This window comes from Plectrocnemia conspersa, unplaced genomic scaffold (genome assembly GCF_051122295.1).
Source record: "Plectrocnemia conspersa isolate PC_06_02 unplaced genomic scaffold, ASM5112229v1 ptg000009l, whole genome shotgun sequence".
Taxonomy (NCBI): Eukaryota; Metazoa; Arthropoda; class Insecta; order Trichoptera; family Polycentropodidae; genus Plectrocnemia; species Plectrocnemia conspersa.
The window spans coordinates 17,797,820-17,819,892 of record NW_028277173.1 but is presented as its reverse complement, the minus strand read 5'-3'; the positions used below and the strand labels follow the sequence as shown (position 1 = coordinate 17,819,892).

The window sequence follows — 22,073 nt, the reverse complement described above, 5'->3', positions numbered from 1 at the left end:
TTGGTCCAAAATATGTACAAAAAATTAAATACTTAGTTCAAAAATTTATAAATAGTTGATTTTCATAATTATACATTAACATAATATTTGTATATGTACATACATGTAAATCTATTCGAAAGCAAACCTATAGACCTCACTGCTCATGACTCAGTATACCTTCGTGGTTTTTAATTTAAAAAATAGTGTGTATATAAATATTTTCCTTACTCTTATTACTTGCAAGCAGTTAAAATTACATAAATCATTTTGCATAAACTTAGCAATTAATTTAGTAAATATTTTACTATACGGGTATGGCGCGAAGTTCGATCGTTTCGTCATTACCAACTTACTACGTTTGACAGTTGACAGAAGCAGCTGGTAAGATGCGTTTGGTGCAATATTGCGTAAATGGAGGAGTCGCTGTGGGTGCTGTGCGTGGAGGAGGACTTCTCCAGCCACTGACAGGAGCTACAACGCTTTTAGACACCCTGAGACGCGGAACTATCGATAAGCTAAGGGCTCAGTGAGTTAATTACAAATTCTAAATTTAACTTTGAAACATTTCAAACAACCGTTACCATCGCCACATATTTTAAATCTAATTGTTCCCAAAAATTAATAATAAATAAAAGCTTAAAGCAATGTATTTATAATTGTTATATAATACTAGCCTTATCATATTGTTATGGAAACAATTATAAAATGTATAAAAAAACTTAAGTGACAAACAAGTATACTTATCTATAAACTCTTCAGTGTCTTTATCATTGACCCCGTGGATTTTTTAAATATTATTTATAGTTTTATTCCCTGGCTTTGCTTGTGATTTGTATTCCTAAATATATTGATTTCATTTTCTCTTATATTAAATTAATAAAAAAAAAAAACAAATAAAAATATATAGAAAATAATATGTACTACCATAGAAACAATATGGCGTCATGTATTTTTATAGCTAAATGGATATTCGTGCAATAAGACATAAGAAGCTATTGTGATCACCAGAGCTGACCATACGAGTCTTTGCTGCTTAAACAAATAAACAGATTTGTTATTTAAAGTTAAAATATTCTTAAACCAATTTCAGAGTGAATGAAGGAGAAGATGACAAATGCATACAATTATCTGATGTCAAATTACTGCCGCCAGTTACAGGAGGCGATAAAGTAATCGGCGTTGGATTGAATTACAGGTATTCTTTATAAAATACAATAATTATACATGTTTTTTTAAAAGATCTTGTAGAAATAGAAATTAAATTTGTGATTAGATTGATTTACTAATTGAAAATATGTATGTTAGTTAAATAATGAGTGTTACGGATTATTTTTACAAAACAACAAATTTATAATTGATGTCTATTTAGAAAGTTCTCCAACTTCCTTTATGAAATATGAAAGTTATCTATCTCTGCAGTTAACTCATTCAAGTCGGATTGCTCTCCCTAAAGATTGAGATTAAATGGTTCATTTTATCAAAATCTTTCTCGATATCTGTGTATATTACATATATTTGAGTATTGATGTATCATAAATAATATAAGATAAAGAGTATCTTAGAAAATGTATATTTTTGAATTACGGTTTCTTAGTAAAAATCAAGTGTCATAAACAGAAGACAATTGCATCGCTCTTAGCTCTGTTCTATTTATAATAATGTGGGATTTCAAACAACAATGATTACCAGAAAGCTGTGACTACGAAGATTTTGGTTTAACAAAACATTAGTGAAATTGGAATTTTGAATCACACAATAGTCACACAGACTTTTGTGTCATCAATTAATATCAATCGCCACAACATAAAAACTCTTTCTTCATTCTTTATTAGCCTCTAGAGTCTAGAGTCTAGACACACAGTATATAAAGCGGTTCGATTAATGATCAATATACACATTTATGTACTATAATTTAAGAGTTATGTACTATATTTAAGAATACTTAAAAATATAATAAAAAAATATAATGTCTGTATATATAATAGACGTTAATTTAAAAATATCATATCTTAAAAATATTTTGCAATTATATTAGTAATTCACATTGGTATGATACACTTACATTACCTATAATTACACAATTTTCAACTTAAAAATATAAAGCAGTTATGATTAAAAGTAAAATATATTTGACAATCAAACAATCACCTATGTTTAGAATTTTTGCTGTGTGAAATTGTCGAGTGTGCAATTTTCGTTTGCGCAATAATCTGGTCACCCCATAAAGCAGTCTAATGGCCTCGCACCCAATGAGTTCTTTGTAATTAACGTGGAATCATCTTGACAGTTAATCCGTTACAAAGGGATGGATAATTAGTAGAGCTAAACAATAATGCGATTAACTCTAAATTGGCTTTTTTCTTATTCGTCTAAGCTTCCTCGAAGGATAAAGGACGTGACAATTAGTCACATAACCAATCACTTAACCATCAATTAAATTATTTATTTGCGCGTGAAATCAAACAGCATTTTCGGCATCTAACTGACTGCAAAAATCACACCATATAATTCTCACATTTTAAAAATAATATTGTTTTATGTAGAGGTCATTGCTTGGAACAAAAGCTGCCCATCCCTGAAGAACCTATCTTCTTTAGCAAGTTTCCGAACTGCATCATTGCCGATCAAGATCCTATTAAGTTACGAGCTCACCTTACTAAGGTCAGTTTTTCTACATGTTTCTTTTAATTTGATTCCAATTGATAGTAATTATTATTTTAGAGTGTCGATTGGGAAGTTGAATTGGCGGTAATTATCGGTAAAGAAGCTAGAGATGTATCGAAAGATTCTGCTTTTGATTATGTAGCTGGTTATACTGTGGCGCAAGACATCAGTGCTCGCGATTGGCAAAAGAAAAGAAATGGCGGACAATTCTTACTTGGAAAGGTATCGTACAATTGCATATCCTGGAGTGAAGTTATTGCTTTAGTCGCATTATTTTAGAGTTTTATGTTGTATAATAAATGTCAATGCGATGTAATCATAATTATATTTTCATAGTCAATGGACACATTTTGTCCCATGGGACCAATGTTGGTGACGGCTGATGAAGTACCAGATCCGCACAATTTATCCATTCAATGTTCCATCAACGGACAATTGATGCAGAAGGGGAACACCAATGAGTTGATTTATCGCATTGATGATGTCATTGAACGTCTCTCTTCGTATGTATTTGATATAAAATATGGTTACATATGTATGTATAAAAGTTCCTTCAAAATACTTTCGGTAAATATAATTTATATTTTTTTAATAGGATGTTTACTCTATTACCCGGTGACATAATCTTGACTGGAACTCCGAGCGGAGTTGGAGCTCATCGTTCACCGCCGCAATTCCTTCAACCTGGAGACAAAATCGTGTCACAGATTGAGTCAATATGCACTCTGAACACCCCCGTTGAATTATATGTGCCTTCAAAAAACTAATATTGTAATAGTTGAGCCTGTAAAAAATATGTTATCGTATCTTATTATTGAGCCATAATCCCAATTATTGTAATGCATTTAAATATTTTATATTATTGTTGATTTGTATTGTTTAAATATTATATTTTTATGGGAATAAAGTTTTTAATATACTTATTTTTTTATTTATAAAATAATATTCCACAATAATTCTAACATTTATTAAAATTTTCATTTCTAACAAATACATACATTTTAATATGACAAAATGTTCTAAATTTCATTTCATAGTCAAATTCTTTACTCACTTTTAAATGAAAATAAAAGTGAAACAAGGAATCTGAATATGAAACATAAACTTGAAAATAAGCCGACGAAATACTGATTAATAAATAAACAGGTTCATATATTTTTTTTTTTTAAAAGCTCGACGTTCATTATGAACTTTGAATACATTTTTATTAATTGGCAAGAACATTTTTTTCAGCGCTTTAAATTAATTTTTGGCTTTCATACATAAATATTCTTCACACTTAACGCATATTCTTAATGACTATAATATGTATACGAAGAACATTTTATAATTAACAATTGGTGTCTTAAAATGGCTTTCATTTACTTATACATATATTTATCAAAAAGAACATTTAAACGATAAATATAATATTCTAATTTGTACTAAACATAAAACCCGATCTATAAATCTTATTTTACATTAAGTAATATAAATAAATACAATAATATTAATGTGTAATGACTAGTTTTTATGACATGTATAATAAAATAAGTCTTTAAAAGTTAAATTAAAAGGCTATATTAAAATATCTCATAAGTACATAATATAATATGGTGTTAAATATATTCTTACAATATTTTATAATAAAGATATGAATTTTAAAATTTATTATGCTTTGTGTAAAATAATCTTTAGTAATTTGACATTATAAAATAAGCATATTTTTTTCAGTCAAAAAAATAATTTGGTCTCAAATATTATAAGTAAATAAGCCGTTTTGTGTATACAACCTTAATTGAAGTACATATTGACTACATTTTTCACGAATCACAAACAATTACAAATATTATTTTAGGATCAAAACCTTCTTTATAATTTATACTATGGCATTATTTTAAAATTGTATATGAATAGTAAATAATTTCTATTATCACTGCACAACATCAATATTGGATAACAACCTTATCATTCTATTGTATATTATTTGTATAATTTAATATTAATTGGAGACATATTTTTTAACATTTCTTTACCAAAAATTATTAAATACATAAGATTTGGCAATACTTTATTCATATGACATTTATATGGTTTGCCTAAATTGAAGCTAAATTTTCTTTAAATATTTTTAAACAAATTCTGTTCTTCCTATATTTTACACTGGGCGATCAATCGGAATGTATTCCGGTCAGAAACAACTATTGATATAATAAACATATAAATGACTAGGGTAATAAATTATAATATCTGCAATATCACAAAATAAAACAATAAAAGTACAGCGCTTAAGATTATTGCCTTATTGCTTCAATATTATATATCGGTTTCTTTGAAGATGTTCTTCTGATCTTCGCCCTTAATGTGCACGAATCTTGCGGAACAACCCTCGGGAATCGTATCATTATCGAGCCCAACATCTGCTAATTCATTTGCCAAACTGGACGATTCTTGATCAGGGCGACAAAGACCTGAAAAGATTACAGCCTAAAATATATCAATTGATTTTTGGTTATATTTTTTAATGAATGATTTCAAAATACTTAACACAAAGCGTCCTCCATTGGCGTCAAAGTGCATCGCAAATAAAAACATCAAAGTGCAAGCCTAAATTTAGATTAATCACATGAAATTGACATTTAAATACTAATGATATAAAATCAAGCATTTTGAGTGAAGACCGTTTGAAAAGTTCTCGAAATCTAACAGACTTTAAAATTTTATAACATTTTTTTATATGCTTTCTTAAGTTATCTTCTTTAAATGTTTTCTTCATTAACAGAACTTGTAATACCATAAGTGTCACAGATAACAGATTGAGTAGCCTTCCAATCGTTGAAGCACTTTGTTAAATAATCTAAATGATATCAATGATCATTGTCTTAGTTTTACTTAAGTGCATGTTCATTTGTTCTCATCATTTCTTCAGTGGTATCTAAGAGTGCATTTACTTAGTCCAGTCAATCAACTTTCTCATAAATTGTAAACTGTATAATATTAAATATAAAACAATATTTAAAAATTAACAACAAACCCTAAAATAAAGTGTCTTAATAAATACATAAAGATCAAGTAACAAACACAGCTTCATATAATAGTATTTTCAATATTTGCTGTAAGTTCGCCATAACTATACCATGGATATTGCAATGTCTTCTAAATAATTAGCAGTTGAAAGACAGACATTCTCATAGACACCCATTCCTTCTTTTATCACATAATCTTCAATAATTTCCATTTTTTCTCATTGTTCCATCATTGATGAAGATCATGACTTAAAATCACAATAGATTTATTTATGATTTTTACTCAGTTTATCAAACTTAGGGTAACTCTTCTGTAATACATGCCAGAAAAATACGTAAATTATCTTTGCGCATTTTCTCCAGAAGACACCGACATCACCCCCAGCAAAACATTTAAAATATATATATTCTTAGTATCTCTCTAACCCTTATAATCCCACTTTTAACTATATAGGAATATTGATAAAAACTTATTTAATTAACGCATTTTGATTTTTCGCAATTCTGCTATCACCCAAAATCTTTCACATAGCAAGTATAACTTTTTTTTTTAATCGCTTCTCAAAAATCAAGTTGACATATTTACTCTTCGGTAAACTGTCTCTACAGCTAGCACAGACTTATTTTATTTTTATTTATTCCATTCTGAGAACTTTTCAACAGTCACATTGTTATATTTTAGAATTTCATGTGTTACATCTAAATACACACAATACAGCGCATTCTAAAATATACAAATTATATAAATAAATTAAAAAAAAACAAAAAATAAATAAAAAAAATAGTTTTATTACGTGTATAAAACTAGTCAACAAGACATTAAGCGTAAAACAGTTTTCAACGCTGTGATATTATGAACGATCGTTTGTCATAAGATAAAATTCATAAGAATGACTTGATATACACAGCACCATGACGCTAAATACACATTGAACATGCGTGTAATTTAAGAAATAAAAAATCACTGAAAACCATTTGAATATGAATATTGACACTCCACAAAATATAGATTAACAAGGATTATTTCAATGACTTTTTTTGTTACAAAGTGTGCTTACAACTAAGCTAACTTAATATAATCATAAGTGTTTTACATATAAATGTATATTAATTATAAAAATCATAGTCTTTTAACTGGTAAACAAAATAGTTCAAAATAAGGCACCTTTTACAAATTAGTTAATTAAATGTATCATACTCGTATCCTTTTCAGATCAACGTCTTTTATCCTATTTTTATATAGCATACATATATAAAATAATGTTTTTTCAATTGACTAGGAATACTTATATGATTGTTTAATAATATAATAAAAAACATATCACATATTGTGTGTAGTTTTAAATGTTACACGGTTAATAAACAATATGATTTACGGTTAACTGTATACAAAAATATATATTAAGTATCAAATATATATATACATATATAATGAAAGGTAACTATTGAATTTTTCAATATAAAATCTCAACTGAGAAGGACACATTAATTTTTATCACACACCAATCGTTTTGCATATAAATCAAACTTATCAACTAATGGTTAAACTGGATGTATAAAATATATACATATAAAAATACAGATTGTATGAATTATAAAAGTAAAGCACTAACCAAGTATTGCGTATCATTTCAAACGTCGAATTTAACATAAAATTTGTACTTAACGCATGAGTTTCAATTATGTCATAATTACTATTCACATCAAGATGATTTTAACATAGATTAAAAATAATCATATGTGGTAATTGTCATAAGTATATACATTGAGCATATTATTTTAAAACGTCCTTATTAATATTATATAAAACTTTTACACAACAATTGAGTTTAAAAGAACATACATGCCGCCATGCTGCTATTAATTTGATTATAATTTTAGTACAGCTCTATAATAAAAATTAAAATCAGACTTGAATGAGGAATGTAACTATGATATACAAAAATAAAATATATAAAGCATACCACCAAATAAAAAAAAAACAATTAGCACAAGTTACATCCGAAACATTTATATTTGCTTTGTGTTTTGTTCTTAATTTTCTCAGATGATTTATTACGACTCCCATCATCTCTATCGTCTGATTCAATATCAACCTTATCCTCGTTTGAACTATCGGAAATTTCTAAACTAGACCTAGAAGACTTCAATATATTTTCTAATCTAGATTTGAGCTGTCTCGGCGACACACTCCTGTCTTTACCCAAAACATATTCTCTATCCATGGAATGACATTTCTTTATATAAAAACTAGATTCGTCGACTATCTGATCTTTAGACTCGAAACCAGACTTAACTATCACATTCTCGTTTATCGGTATGTTAGAAAACGACTGCTTATCTGAATCGGTTCCGTCGTTCGAACACTCGGGATACGGAGAACGAGATTCTAAACTCTCCGGTGTATACGGATCTAGTGGAATTGCCGCCGTATACAAAAAATGTGTATCTATATTATTGACCGCTATACCGTCAAAACTAATGTAATCGGCGTCTGTGATATTAATCTGTATTATTGGAATCACGCCAGATTCGTCAAAATCGCCGATGGACGATTTAACATTATCTTTCGAATTGCAATGGACTAAATTCTTTATAGAGCTCACTTTATCTAAATCAGACTTTAAGTTGTCACGGTTCAGTCGCACAAGACTAGGATCCGTACCAAGCCGCACTAAAGAAGACGGCTTGTCTTTAGGCGATAGGCCCCTGAAGCCGGAATCGTAACTAATTTGACTAGCTAATCTACTTCGGAAGGAATTTATGGCTAACGGTTCAAAGCACTCCCGGGACGGGCACTTAATGAGATTCTGAGCACTAGGGTGGCGGAAACATGTTTCGGATTGGATTTCTGGTGGCGACACATAACAATACTTATCGGGGTCGTTTTGCATGCAACATCGAACAATACCTTTGTCACTTTGCAGCATTAAGCGAAGATACACTGGCTGCAATATAAAAAAATATATTAAAACTGGTCCAAATAATCACCTTCGGTCCTATAACGTAATTATGAATCAGAAATGTACCTACTAAAATATGTAAAATGGGTGTGTTTATTTGGATTTTTCATTAGAACAACTAACTTTTCTCAACTCTGCATAATAATGAAGCCCGGGCTCGTTAATTACAGAGCCTAGATATAAAAATTCAAATGATTCCAATTTTTTTCCTCAAGACAGATTCTTTCACCACCAATAGAGAAGCCTCAAGGGTATTATGAAGAATATAACTATTAAATAAAATTGGTTCAAGTAATGTATTTACTGAGAGTTGATCACTGAATCTTACAATTAAAGAATTACCCCCATAGCATTTTTATTGGTCACTCCCAATGTCAGCAGAACATCACATATTTTAATATAGCTCCAGTTTAATTTTCATATGATTTTAAATTAATATCTATATATATAGTACCTTATGATCACCCATGCAAGCATTTTCTCCAATGATTCCATATTCCACTCTCTTTCGTAATGATGGATTGTTATTATCTGCAATATTTTTCAATTCTATACGTTCGCTCATCTTAGGCGATCCTTCAGATTGATTTCGGACAAGTCGCCTCTTCGTCGGAGACCCTTCGGCAATCTCATTTGCACTAAAAGTTTATTAAGCATTTACAAAAACCCATTTTGAGCTACATACTATATTATAATATTTTATATAAATACCGTGCATTCATAGCATGAACTATGTTTGTAGGATCAGCAATGCTCTTTCGGCTTTGAGCTATACCCGGAACGCTGAGACCTTCAAATTCAGTAAACACTGGTTTTCTCACTGGACTCTGTGTATAATTTGTTAAAAATAGTTTTTTTAATGTAGGTAATAAATTCATGATTTATGGCAATTTATAATCAATTTCAGACATATTTGACTCAAATACTTAAGGCCTGTTTATATTATGATAGTCGACTTTATTATTTAAATATATATAATAATAAAAGAACTACAAATCTGTATAGTATTATAAAAGGGTACAGTTAATCTCAGTCACATTGAGCAACTGTCATTGCAGCTAATTTATTGCTAAGGCAATGCGAATAATATTATCACTTACAGCATTAGTTTGATGAGTCGCCATATATTTGTTAGGCGAGGCAGATCTGGCGGGGCTGCTCTCTGATGAACTATGACCTGATGAGCGTTGACTCCCTTTCGAAGGACTTCCACCTCCGCTATCAGTTGACTCAGCTATCGAACGTCTGTGCATTCACAATCGTAATGTCTAATTGGTCGACGAATTTATTGGTGTTTAAATCAGATTGGAAAAATACCTAGAGCCATGTTTGAGAACTCCGTCCATTTGCTCGACGATAGACCTCCGACTCTCCGTCAGATCCCTCGGTACTAACTTCTGTCCGTCCAGATGATTTATTATGAGCCTAGCCGTCTGAGAGAGCAATATACGATCACACCAAGCCGGACATCTAAAATAATTAAAAATTAAATAAAAAATACTTATATTAATCAATTTAACATGTAATAATACCTAGTTTTCATGTAATGTGTAGGAAGATCAATATTTTCTTCATACGGATACGTCGGAGCAAATTTGATTGGAAATTCATACAGATGCGGCTTTAAGGCTTCGAGCTCTTTATCAAACTTTAGTACCCAAGGTTCTTTAAACACTTTCTGATGATCGATATGCGTGAATTCTTTTTTACCGACACTCAACACTAGTTTATCATCGCTCTGACTTCGATATTGAAGCTTTGAGGCTTCCGTCGAATTACCCTTATAAGCTCTCTTAGTTATCAAATTTTCAGTCAATTTCTGTAAAACACATAAAGATCAATTGATATTTACAAGTGCCGATTTAGTGTTCTAATGGTTCAAATTAATACTTTAACGATTCCAGCAGTGTCCAAGCGAAAATTAAAATCGCCGAATATGAAAAATGGCGGCTGTCTTGGATCTTGGTGTAAGTGTTGCAGAGTGTGACGCAGGGCACGTCGACGACTCCGACAGTAGACCGAAGGTGTGTCTTGTACGGCGAGCATATTAGACGCATCGTGAAATAGGTGTACGTTGACTAGTTCAAAAGCTGTACTACGTATCAACCAGCGTACGCGTAAAAATCCTTTCCTTGACCATTTACACTAAAATTAATAACAATGTTTACATACGTAATGGTAATCAAGTAGAAAAAAAGGAATCCAGTGGACTTACCTCGGGGAAAAAGTGCTGGGGAAACTTTGCCTTTTCTTTAGTAGATACTTTTTCGATATTACCCGTATGTACTTCCTTGCCTTCTACGAGAACCCATTCTGAAGAGAGGAAATCCCACATTTTGACGTCAGATAAAGATGAATGTATGAAGTAAACATTGCCGAGAGCCTAAAACATTATATTATAAAATTGGAATTAACGGCATTAATGGCAATAACACAAAAAATATGTACTTGACTGTTTCGGGGTCAAATTTATTCTAAAAAATATTTATTTATTTTATTTATATATGTACATATATACATCACTGTTCCGACCAATGTTTTGCTACATAAATGCTTATTAAAATTAGCAGATTAGGTTAGTTGATCAGAACGGTAAACACTCCATGAATAACTCTGCAACAAACTTACTTAATAAATGTCTTTTATAATTGTATATAAATAAATAAAACATATAAACAAATTAATAAATATATTTTGGAATAAATTTGAGCCCCTATAACAAAAAGGAACCAAAAAATAATCTTTAAAATTATTTAATAAACTGAACCACAATTTTCGATGATTTAATCAAATTCTTCAAATAACATTTCCGATTCGTAAGAAGACTTATTATAATATATTTGTTTTATAAAAGGTTGTTATGAGTAGATGGCTAAGTTTGTTATCAACAGTAGAAAGACTTGAAGTTATTTCATGCTCCTAAAGTATATTTTTTTATCCCAATATCAGCCGCCTTATGAGGACAGATTGAAAATTTCGAATCCAGTCGCATCATTTTAATATTGTTGTTCATATTTTCTTTTATAATAAAAGTTCAATTTGTACATGTAGTAACTTTACTTGTACACTCTTCCCTACGTGATATTAAAATAATAGATTAATAATCATATCCTAGACATTTACCGTGAATTTCTCGGCTGAACTATAATCTTCATCCAGATAAATCCTTATTTTATCGAACAGTCTCAACTCGGGACTCTCGCACAACCTCGTTATGAAATCTTGAACGTACTGCATTGACTTTTCATACGTTTTACCGCCAACCTCTTGCATGTGCAAACCTATGAACTTGGGTTCCATTTTAGAAACAGTCGACAGGAACTCGGCGATCCAAACGGGCAGCATTATAGAAGGCTGAAATGTTAATAGGTTTGTACACAATCGCATTGTAGTCTCGTTAAATTTAAATCACAGTGTATGCAAACATTGAATTGAGGGCAATCGTACTGACCGATTCGAATATGGAGCCGACGTTGGCCGTGATGAGGAGTAGGGGGATTTTTTCCGAGCCCATTTTCTTGAATTTTAACATGTTTTGTTTGTGGTTCTAAAGGGAAAAGTAAACGCTCGACTACCAGGTTTACTGTGCGTTATCTAAAAATTAAACATTACGAAAGCATGGTGCACTGGATGAATTATTCATCGGCAGTATTGTCGATCTTGGAGCGAAGTTGTACAAGGCCCGCCGCGGGCCATTGAATCGTGACAGTTCAGACGAGCACCATATTTTCATCCGACTTTGGCCATAACACTCCGGCCATCGACCGCCTACTTATTGATAATAAATTTTGGCCATAAAATGAAAAAATCACCAATTAAAAAAAAAACACAAATATTTCAGTCACTATAAAAACAATTAAAAAAATATTATTAAAAAATAAAATTAATAACATTTGCCCTAATCAAATATAAACATATTTTATTATAGATTACTTTAAGCAATACTTTCATTATATTCTATCACTGGATTAAATGAATCGCGAACAGAAGAGGAAAGAGAGTGTTAATTACACGTTTGCCAAAGCGCGCTATACGAGCTACGGGCGAACACTGCCCGTTAAATTAGATTTAAAACGTATCTATACACACGAACAGGGTTATCGTATACACTCACTGAACCATCCGGTTAACAAACTAACCGGTTTAATATTCAATTATTGTGGGCAACAGTATAAAATAACCATAACACACACGAGTCGTGTCTATAAGTGTGGCATTAAAGTTACTTTTGCTGAATATGGCTACAGCTTTCTAAGACATACGCATGGATATATATATATGTTATTTGCAATTAAGATTGTATTAAAAACATTTTTTGAGATAATCGACTTCGGAGTTCTTTAAGCGTTCGATAATATCATAAAGGAATTTTAATAAATATAAATAAGTAATCTTTATACGTTTAACTACCTAGTTTAACTAAGCGCGTTGCATTTTGAGTTTGCCTTAAATATTCTGAAAGTTTTGGTAAATTCTATCTATCCATATTAAATATTGCTACTGCAATGCAAGTTTGTTTATTATTCTTTAAACATTTATTTTGAAATCATTTTATTTATTATGATACTGTTTTTATAGACAATTTATTAAACGTTATAAATTGAAAATATTTTTTTGTTAATTCTAGTAACTATTCTAGATTACAACTTATGAATGATCGATTTAGCTACTGTTGATTCAATGCGATTCATTTTTATTAAGCTATTCAACTGCGCTTGCGATAGCCCTGCACTTCAATTAATTTTCAGCGAACAGGGGCGTATTGGGTATAGAGTTATTATAAAATATGGCTAAATGTGCCACATTGACGATGCTAAGTATGCCGCGAGATTTTAGATATTAATTTAGACTAGGATCACTCAAGCATTTTGTTTTATGGATCGCTTTGCCAATCAAAAAAAGCAACAAATCCCTTCCAAAATAAAGATTTTAGATGCAAGGAAGGAAATTATACAATAAACATATTGAAATAATGTTACCAAAATTAGTTTTTTCAGACATGTCACTCAAATAAACAAAAAGACTTTTTTCCCGATTTGCATAGAAACGATGGTGTAAATGGAATTAGAACTTATGTCATATGTCTCTATATAATGCTTTCAGTAAACACCAGAATGTTTGAGTTCTACAATATAAATTAAGATCTTTGTCTTAAAATCAATAAATTCATCCTTAGTTAGGTCAGTATCTTTTATACAATGTATATCAGAAAAAATAATTGCGGATCCACGGCTTGGTTTTATTTCACCAAAATTGAAACAACTATTATTTAATTTAAAAATAAATTTCTTAGTTTTAATTTAAAACGTCCTTAATTTTAGTAGCATGTATATGAATATGCATTATTAGCACGAAAAGTATATGCATTCCAAGAAAAGAATCCACAATCTGACCCTTAATAGTGATCTTTGGATTTTTATTATTGTTCCGCTTTTCAATCGTGGCTATTTTCAAGTGGAGAATCAAAACGTTTATATTTACACATAGAATTTCATAATATCCTAAGAGATGGAACACGGTGTATAAATAGCCGTTTTAATAAAAACGAATCGCGAATCCACCTCTGTGTTGTTCGTTCTGCACATGAGCAGAAGCTTTCGCCTCTGCTCTACTCACACTTAGCGAAATATCGATCCGAAGCTCGTTCTCGTCAGCTGAAGGAAAACTTTGCGCGAAACGCTCCTAAAAGCACGTTTTCCGCCAATAGAAGCCATTCCACAATGCTAAAAAGAGGTTAGCTATTTATAAGACCCCCCCGGCCGTAAATCACCGAACACTTTACGTTTATTTTTACAAATCCATCCAAAGTGTTTATGTTATTCGTGCGTGTGTTTATAATAAAAATTGGCGCTTCCGTACAGTGAAAACACGTATTTTTCTTTCACACTATTTTTATTAAATAGGATCTATTTTTTTCTATGTTTACACTGAAACCATAACGAGGATGAAAGGCGTTTAAATCAAAACCAACAATCGAATCGATTGTTTTGGTTGAGTTTGTGTAAACTGATTATGCCTTTAGAAATTCATGGGGATCGAGGTTAAAGCATAAATAGTATTATATACAAACTATAATAGTAGCATAGCATTGAAAAACTCAACGGAGAGTATTTCAATGTAGTATAAATAATCAACAACTAACTTAACCGACATTTTTATTCAATAACAACTTAATTTACTTCATAATAAATTAATGATGTAGTAATATAATGTCTTGGCAATATAGTATATAATATTTAATTTATAATTGCATAAATAATGATTTGACATTTTATTTAAATTTTATATTACCTTATTATGTAGTCATCTTACGTATGAAAAATAGTGTATACGGTTTAATTGTCTAATGAAGATTCTAATCATATGTTGCATCTATAATAAATAACAATTTTAAGCAACTTACTTTGTATAGCCTATTATTTTATTACAGCTATCCATATGTATATAATTTCTTGCAACTAGTTATATAACATTATAAAAGAATGCATTATGTTATATATTATAGACTAAGCCTTATTAAAAGTATTACAATTTATATACGTAATTGGGGATCAAACCAGTGTCCCCTTCATACAAATAAAATATTTATTAACTTACATTCTGGTTTCTCTAAGAATGTATTGCTAGCCGAGCATGGTAGTGCCTCTAATATCCCATCATAATGATTATATAACATTTAACTGAAATATTTTCACCTTTAAAAAACATGACATGGATCGATCGATTCGTGAATTATAAGCGGTCAATTTACTAAGTATTTAATAGGCGGAAACATGCGTAATAAAAAAAGAATTATCTCAAGCTATACATTCTTAAGTTAATCAAATTATATTTTGAGAATTATTTTTAAAATTATTATCTAACTTTGTACAAATTAGAAAATATGATAATCAAATTTTGATAAATGTATATGAAGGGCCGGCCCGAGGGCAGACCGCACAGATGATCGCTTGGGTCGCCAAATCCAGAAGGGCACCAAAAAATCAAAATAAAGGCGTAATATTTCCTTTTTAAACAATGTTGCGAAAAAAAAGACTTGGTGAGCGTGTATGTAACTCCGTGCACACGATCAGAGACCGCTGAGAATTAGAGAACATTCAAAATTATTTCGTGTAGCTAGCGAATGAAATATAAAAACAGTCTTTATTTATTTAACAAACCTATATTTATTTAAGCTTATCTATGCTATAACACACATACAGTTTTTATGTTTAACTTACTTATAAATTGCACTGGGGTCCTTAAAACGCCAGAAAATTGACATTTCGCAACTGTCATGTTGATTTTCATAGATATTTTAGAGCAGCGTGTAGTTTCATTAACGCCTATCAGTTAAATTATATTTTCGCTAGTAGAAATATATATCTACTGGTGAAAATGTATTTGGACTTCACCAGTAAAAATATAACTTTTCGTTTATCGCTTCAACACCGACCGACGTGTCTTTTAACTTTAAAATATTGCAATTTATGTCCGCACTTAGCATTAATAAACATCTCTCATAGTTGCTTGTGTAAATTTGGAATCACCTTGATTTTACTAATGTCACAATTATAACCATGAACAATATAGATTTTCTATTAATGACAGTCATTTTTCTTCACGATTCCTTTAACTTCTGCAATGAACTCAAAAGTCAATTCTTAGTGCATCTGACCTGATAAAGAAGAGTACTACGAATCTTTCTGGTCCACTTGTACACTTGCTAAAAATCACAGACATGCATCACCATAACATTCATAGGTGAATTTTCGTGGATTTTATCCCTCCACTACTCAAAAAATAAATGGCAAGCGTTTCTCTTTTTTGGTGCATGTTACAAAAGCAGCGGCCATTTTAAGCTACTGCTGTAAATACTTGCATCCGTCTCTCAAATGAAGCACACTAAATGTATGTTTATTATAATTAATTAATCAATATTTTAATGGTAGATTAAAGTTGTTGAAGACATACATATATATCATGGTAGATTAAAGTTGTTGAAGATATACATATATGAAGACATACATCATGCCTAATTGCATCATAGATAGATAACTTTTGAAGATATAATTAAATCTGAATATTATGTTATTTAAAATATATTACTATCACCATAGTACATCTCTTGCTTATCTATATCTTTCCATCTTGTTCATAAATGTGTCATAGAAATAGTACATGTGTCAGATAACCATGTTTAGGTTTAGTCTACCATTTGGATAATGTATTTTAAAATTACATAATATTTACACATAGTCATTTTTATTTTCAGATAAACATAAAATGAGGAGCATATATATTCTATTCACATTTGCATCTATATTAATTGGTACTAAATGTGAAAACGTAACAGAGACTGAAATGTTTTCAATAACCATCACGCCAAAAATGTTCAATTGGACGTACGCCGGTAAAATATTTATTCATACATTTATATTTATATTGACAGATATTTATAAAATAATACATTATTTTTCAGAATATAACACCCAGTATTCGTTTCACGCATCGCTCATTAACAAACCAGATCTTCCTTCATGGCTTCATTACATATACAGCATTAGACAACAAGCTGGATTCATATATGGCACTCCGCCAATCAGTCAAAAGGACATTGTGGTATGATTTAGAAAGATAATGCATTACTATTCGCTTGCCATCATTAATTTATATCATTTCAGCTACAAGTTATTGGACTAAATAAAGAAAACTATGAAACGAGAGAGACAATGATTCCCATCTATGTTCAGAAGAAATCCAGAGCGGCCAAGTATCAAGTTCAATTGAAAATTGATAATCTAAACGTGGAAGATTTGTTAAATGAATATAGGTACATAGGTGTTTTCATTTTATACTACTATTAATGAGATACAAATATACTATTGCAGGAAGATACAATTTAGAGTATTTAATATTTAATGATTTTATTCATGATAATGAAAAAGCTAGTTTACTGATACTTGAAACTATTACATAAATAATATTCTATTGAGAAATGCATCAAACTAAAAAATATATTGATAATATCTATGTTCTCTCAATCAAATTTAAAATGTCATTCCTTGGCCTACTCTAGGTCAAGAATACCCTATTACTAAGCAACGTGCTTCGTAACATCTCTTTCTTATCTGATGTGTATATATGTATATATACCAGTATATTTATAAGAAAAAAAGCTTAAGAACTTTATTTTCTTGTGTCTCCCTAATGAGAAAGTACAAAAAATCTCAAATAATTTTAAATCGTGGAATACAAAATAACACTAATTAAAATTCTTACAAGGTACACTGGTATGAATTCACGAAGTCACATCAACATGTATATCTTGGAAAAGTATTTTCTAAACTCTCGTTAGAATTATAAACATAACCAACACAATTCTAAAGTATTGTTGTTTTGTTCAACATACCGTACATATATTTTTTTACAAAATAAATAAATGTGATTTTTTAAAGAATGGAAAAACTCAAAGATATATTCCGTAAGAAACTTTGGCGTGAGAGTACAAATGATTTATACACTACATTTATGGTATCTGCCATTGAACTTGGAGCTAGATTGCCTTTAAAACCAGATGAAGGAGAAGGGTACGTTTTAATATTATAGTCTCATTTGTATATACATATTAAACTAAAAAAACAATATATTTTACTAAACCTAAATTAATATGTTTTAGTGTCGTTTTAAAGTTGGGCAGTTTCAAACCACATTCTACTGAATTACTACAGTTGCAAGAAGAAGTCAAACCTCTCTTTAAGCATCTCCCAAAATGTCCCAGAGATTTTAAAAGAACTTCAGTCGAAAGACTGTTCCGAGAAGTCGAGTTCGAGTTGGATTGGTGTTCATTTAGATTAGTACGTATCATAAATGTAATATTTTTTGACTTAAGTAAATGTAAATTGTATATAATTATGTATAGATTGAAGAACCCAGCGTAGAGAAAGAATCAAAACTCGTATTAGACGCTTCCATATTGATGAAAGAGCAAAACCGTTGGTTACCCCCGGCTCGCTATGAAGTACCGCATAGAAGTTACGTCCACGAATTTGTTTTTACAATCATTGTGCCAATGTTGGTTATGATATTTTTGGTGTCAGTGCTGAGTATGATATTGTGCTTTCACCATGAAGGAATGTAAGTATATTAGTAATAAGTTTTAGGACACATTTCCAGTTTGTTATACTATTGTTATCAATTACAGTAATGATGTCGAATCAAACTACTTTTTTGATACTATATTTCACATATGTGATGAATATATTGAAAATAAAAGGTATCGTTTATTATGTGTTAAGTTGAATGTATAATATTTTAATTAATGTTTGATAACAATCAACTAACATACTAATTACGATAACTAAATAAAATAATTGTAGACATTTTATCTTTTAATATGTGTTCTTAGATATCAAAATGGCCAAATTTATAATATATCTATCCACGAGCTGGAATGAAGTTTACCATAGAAACATTATGTCAATTAGTACTTCATAGAAGTTCTAATTGACATAATGTTTTTCATTCTGAATACATAGTCAATAAAAAAATTAAATCTATGAAAATTAAATCTCAACTAGTTTTGAATGAGTTTGATATCTAAATACACATGATAACAACAATGAATGACTAAAATGTTCATAGATCATAGAATTTATTAATATAAAATCATTTTAGAACTGCTAGAAATCAAGTAAGCGATAGTAAAGTTGAATTATCACATTATCATAGCGATACAAGTGGAACGACCGATGCCAATCCAAGTAGCAGTGCGCCTAACGTTCAGAATGGTCTGGGAGACAATTACAGTAATAAAAGTACACTAGGAATAAGGTAAATTGAGTTGATGCTAAACAGTTATTAAATAATACTCAATGTTTTGTTTTCATGTTTTAGTCCAAATAACAGCTTGAAAAAACATCCGAGTCCTCGTTCTAATCCGAGCTTACTAGTCGATTACAATCGTCCACAACCACCGCCGTATCTGGGATCGAATACAAACACTCTAGTACTTCGCCAAAGGCAAAATCTAGACGAAGAGCTAGCCACGAAGCGAAGTCAAGCGAAAACGCTGGAAGAGTCGTTACAAATGCTGAACGAGGCCAACATAGCAAATCCAAATTATCACATGGACGAAGCGATGTACCGAATCGGCTTAAACGAAGATATGTTCCTCGAAGACAATATGAACGTGGTGCATCCTCTCGTAGAAGATTATTTATTAAATAAGCAAGAATCCGGAATGCCTCTTCCGCGTCATATCGGTTTCATTAACGGTGGAATTACAAACGGAGGCGTCCGTAAGGGCTACGAAGGTTTTTGACATCAAGATTCAAACCAGAGCTCTCAGAAGTGGGACGATGTAGTGAAACCGCCAATAAAGACATGGTTTTGTTAATTTATATGATTGTTGTGCTAGATTAAATACTATATACATATGTATGTAATACGTAAATATTGATAATCTCGAAGTAGAAAACTTATTATTATGATTATTTTGTTAATTATATATATTAATTTATGTGATATTTAACTAATATTTAATTAGTATTATATTCAAATATGGAACTAATAAAAAGCGCACTATCTAATTGTTTAATATTCAAATATAGAAAATAAAAAATAAAAAATATTTGATTATTTTACTTGTTTTCTTAATTCATTTTTATCTTTATGGTACTGTCATTTGTCACCAGATGGTAGGCGACTTACTCTGTAACAGTAAGGCCGATTTCACACGTGCCGGATGGATTTGCCCAGCACCGGGTCGGTGCGCTGTAGTGGGGGTGGTGTTGTATGGGCTGCGCCGGCCCGGCGCCGGATGGATTCGTCCGGCACGTCTGAAATGGTAGGTACTAGCCTATAAAATACCATCCCCACTACACGGCACCGGCCCGGTGCCGGGTGAATCCATCCGGCACGTGTGAAACCGGCCTAACAGTTATATAATGAGCTTACTTCAGAATGGGCTTACAATATACAAGTTTTTTATTTGGGAATACTAAATAGTGAATTTTTAGACGTACATATGTAATACTCCATGAACTACATTTAGCTTTTTATTAGAGAATTTTTGCCATCATATATTATATGCACGATAGTTTTATGATCGTATTTTTTATGGCAGCGCTATTATTGGCATTTATTACTGTAAATCATAAGATTATGTTATGCCATCTAAGACCATTCGTTGAGCTTTTGTTATTAAATTATTGCTGAAATCTAAATATTATAACGTCATTGTTTCTGTTTTTAACGGAATTCAACACAGCATTTAGCTTTGAGAGACGGAAGGCTTGCGCATCGCCCCTTTTCTCTCTTTCACACATCTCTCTTGCAAACGTTTCGGCAAGAGAGGAGCGAAAAAACATCGGCAAGAGAAATAAAAGAAACAGAAATGGCGCGATACGCAAGCCCTCCTATCTCCCAAAACTATGTACCGTGTTGAATTCTGTTAAAAACATAAACAATGACACATAACATACTCGTAAAATACCCAAAAATTTCACACTACGCAACCACACACACACGACTTGATATTTTCGCATTTTTTAAAATAAATTCATTGGAAAATTTTAAAATAAATCGCACTGCACAATCAAACTTTGGTATCTTATATCACTTTAGAATAAAAATGGTTGTTTGTTATATGAAATATTAAAAAAATGGGCGGAAAAATTTAATTTATAATATTAATGTTCTTATTGACTTTCTTCCCTCTTCCCTATTTACACCTAACCTAATCAAACCCAAAAATAAGATGTATTGCCCTTTTTCATATTTTACCGTTTATAGTCAAAGATATTAGGAAATTTTAATGTGTATATTTTATATATACATTATGTACTATATATATTTGCGTAAGATATTTTTTTCAATAAAATTATATTTTTATAGTTTTAAGCTCTCTGATAATTTATAACTTTTATATTTAAAAGATCACTTTATTATTAATTTTAAATTAAACGTTGAATTTTGGATTTATTTATTTAAATTATATGATTTACTAGTATTGTAAACAAATCAACGAAATACTTACCTATCTGATAATAAACCATGAATGTAAGTAATAAATCTTAACAGTTGATTCAACCTAACTAATAATATAGTTGTAATATTAGAAACATTAAAAAATTCCCATTGTTTGAGAGGTAGTGAACGGGCTGGTTCTAATGTGATATGATGTTTGTACGTTAAAAGATATTATTTAAACATCTTGCTATAAATATTTTATTATGCAAATTTAAGATTACTAGTGAAAATATTAGAACAGTCTTAACTTGTAGAAAATATATTTAAATTATTAGACCAGCAATTCATTTGCTGTTGAAATAACTTAAGGGACTATTTTCATTTATAATATGAGCCTGCATTATCCAATATTTAATGATGATAAATTATGATTATTTATAATGATGATTATTATTCGTTCTAGTGATGATATGCTTATCAAAAATATATTTGATAGTCTGAAAGTGCA

The 22,073-nt window shown here is 30.4% G+C and overlaps 4 protein-coding genes across 8 annotated transcripts in view; 2 read left to right on the top strand and 2 right to left on the bottom strand.

Annotated features, from left to right (window-relative positions):
* The window catches only part of l(2)k05819 (transmembrane protein 94-like protein l(2)k05819), a 605,947-nt gene that overhangs the window by 369,021 nt on the left and 214,853 nt on the right, over positions 1–22,073 (bottom strand). The gene's annotated exons all lie outside the window — the stretch shown is intronic.
* Positions 291–3,563, top strand: LOC148232120 (oxaloacetate tautomerase fahd2, mitochondrial-like). The gene is made up of 6 exons (XM_088192125.1): positions 291–508; positions 1,073–1,177; positions 2,526–2,643; positions 2,704–2,868; positions 2,983–3,149; positions 3,242–3,563. The coding sequence occupies exons 1-6, from the start codon at positions 369–371 to the stop codon at positions 3,411–3,413; spliced, it is 867 nt and encodes a 288-aa protein (XP_088048251.1). The 5' UTR covers positions 291–368; the 3' UTR covers positions 3,414–3,563.
* Positions 3,592–12,364, bottom strand: 5PtaseI (inositol polyphosphate-5-phosphatase A). Of its 2 annotated transcripts, none has more exons than XM_088192124.1 (11): positions 12,066–12,364; positions 11,738–11,968; positions 10,830–10,997; positions 10,505–10,759; positions 10,147–10,433; positions 9,932–10,084; positions 9,715–9,859; positions 9,326–9,441; positions 9,069–9,252; positions 8,563–8,599; positions 3,592–5,096 (listed from the first exon to the last, which is right to left on the bottom strand). In XM_088192124.1, the coding sequence occupies exons 1-11, from the start codon at positions 12,144–12,146 to the stop codon at positions 4,942–4,944; spliced, it is 1,812 nt and encodes a 603-aa protein (XP_088048250.1). In that variant the 5' UTR covers positions 12,147–12,364; the 3' UTR covers positions 3,592–4,941. The 2 variants fall into 2 exon arrangements, with proteins under 2 accessions (XP_088048250.1, XP_088048249.1); XM_088192123.1 differs by lacking the exon at positions 3,592–5,096 and having other exon boundaries at positions 6,421–8,599; positions 12,066–12,161; positions 12,227–12,364.
* Positions 14,141–20,204, top strand: Scgalpha (sarcoglycan alpha). 4 transcript variants are annotated; one of them, XM_088191673.1, is made up of 10 exons: positions 14,141–14,347; positions 16,869–17,006; positions 17,076–17,215; positions 17,278–17,426; positions 18,052–18,183; positions 18,273–18,450; positions 18,516–18,730; positions 18,798–18,869; positions 19,325–19,426; positions 19,490–20,204. In XM_088191673.1, the coding sequence occupies exons 1-10, from the start codon at positions 14,335–14,337 to the stop codon at positions 19,914–19,916; spliced, it is 1,566 nt and encodes a 521-aa protein (XP_088047799.1). In that variant the 5' UTR covers positions 14,141–14,334; the 3' UTR covers positions 19,917–20,204. The 4 variants fall into 4 exon arrangements, with proteins under 4 accessions (XP_088047799.1, XP_088047798.1, XP_088047801.1 ...); XM_088191672.1 differs by having other exon boundaries at positions 19,271–19,426; XM_088191675.1 differs by lacking the exon at positions 18,798–18,869.

Excerpts from the sequence above, each read along its gene's own strand:
- LOC148232120 (XM_088192125.1), top strand. The coding sequence starts at position 369 with ATGCGTTTGGTGCAATATTGCGTAAATGGAGGAGTCGCTGTGGGTGCT. Across the intron at positions 2,644-2,703 it reads TACGAGCTCACCTTACTAAG|AGTGTCGATTGGGAAGTTGA; the intron begins GTCAGTTTTTCT and ends TTATTATTTTAG. Across the intron at positions 3,150-3,241 it reads GTCATTGAACGTCTCTCTTC|GATGTTTACTCTATTACCCG; the intron begins GTATGTATTTGA and ends TTTTTTTAATAG.
- 5PtaseI (XM_088192123.1), bottom strand. The coding sequence starts at position 12,146 with ATGTTAAAATTCAAGAAAATGGGCTCGGAAAAAATCCCCCTACTCCTC. Across the intron at positions 10,760-10,829 it reads CCCAGCACTTTTTCCCCGAG|TGTAAATGGTCAAGGAAAGG; the intron begins GTAAGTCCACTG and ends TATTAATTTTAG. Across the intron at positions 8,600-9,068 it reads CTTGCATGGGTGATCATAAG|CCAGTGTATCTTCGCTTAAT; the intron begins GTACTATATATA and ends TTTATATTGCAG.
- Scgalpha (XM_088191672.1), top strand. Across the intron at positions 18,184-18,272 it reads AAACCAGATGAAGGAGAAGG|TGTCGTTTTAAAGTTGGGCA; the intron begins GTACGTTTTAAT and ends AATATGTTTTAG. Across the intron at positions 18,731-18,797 it reads TGCTTTCACCATGAAGGAAT|TAATGATGTCGAATCAAACT; the intron begins GTAAGTATATTA and ends TATCAATTACAG.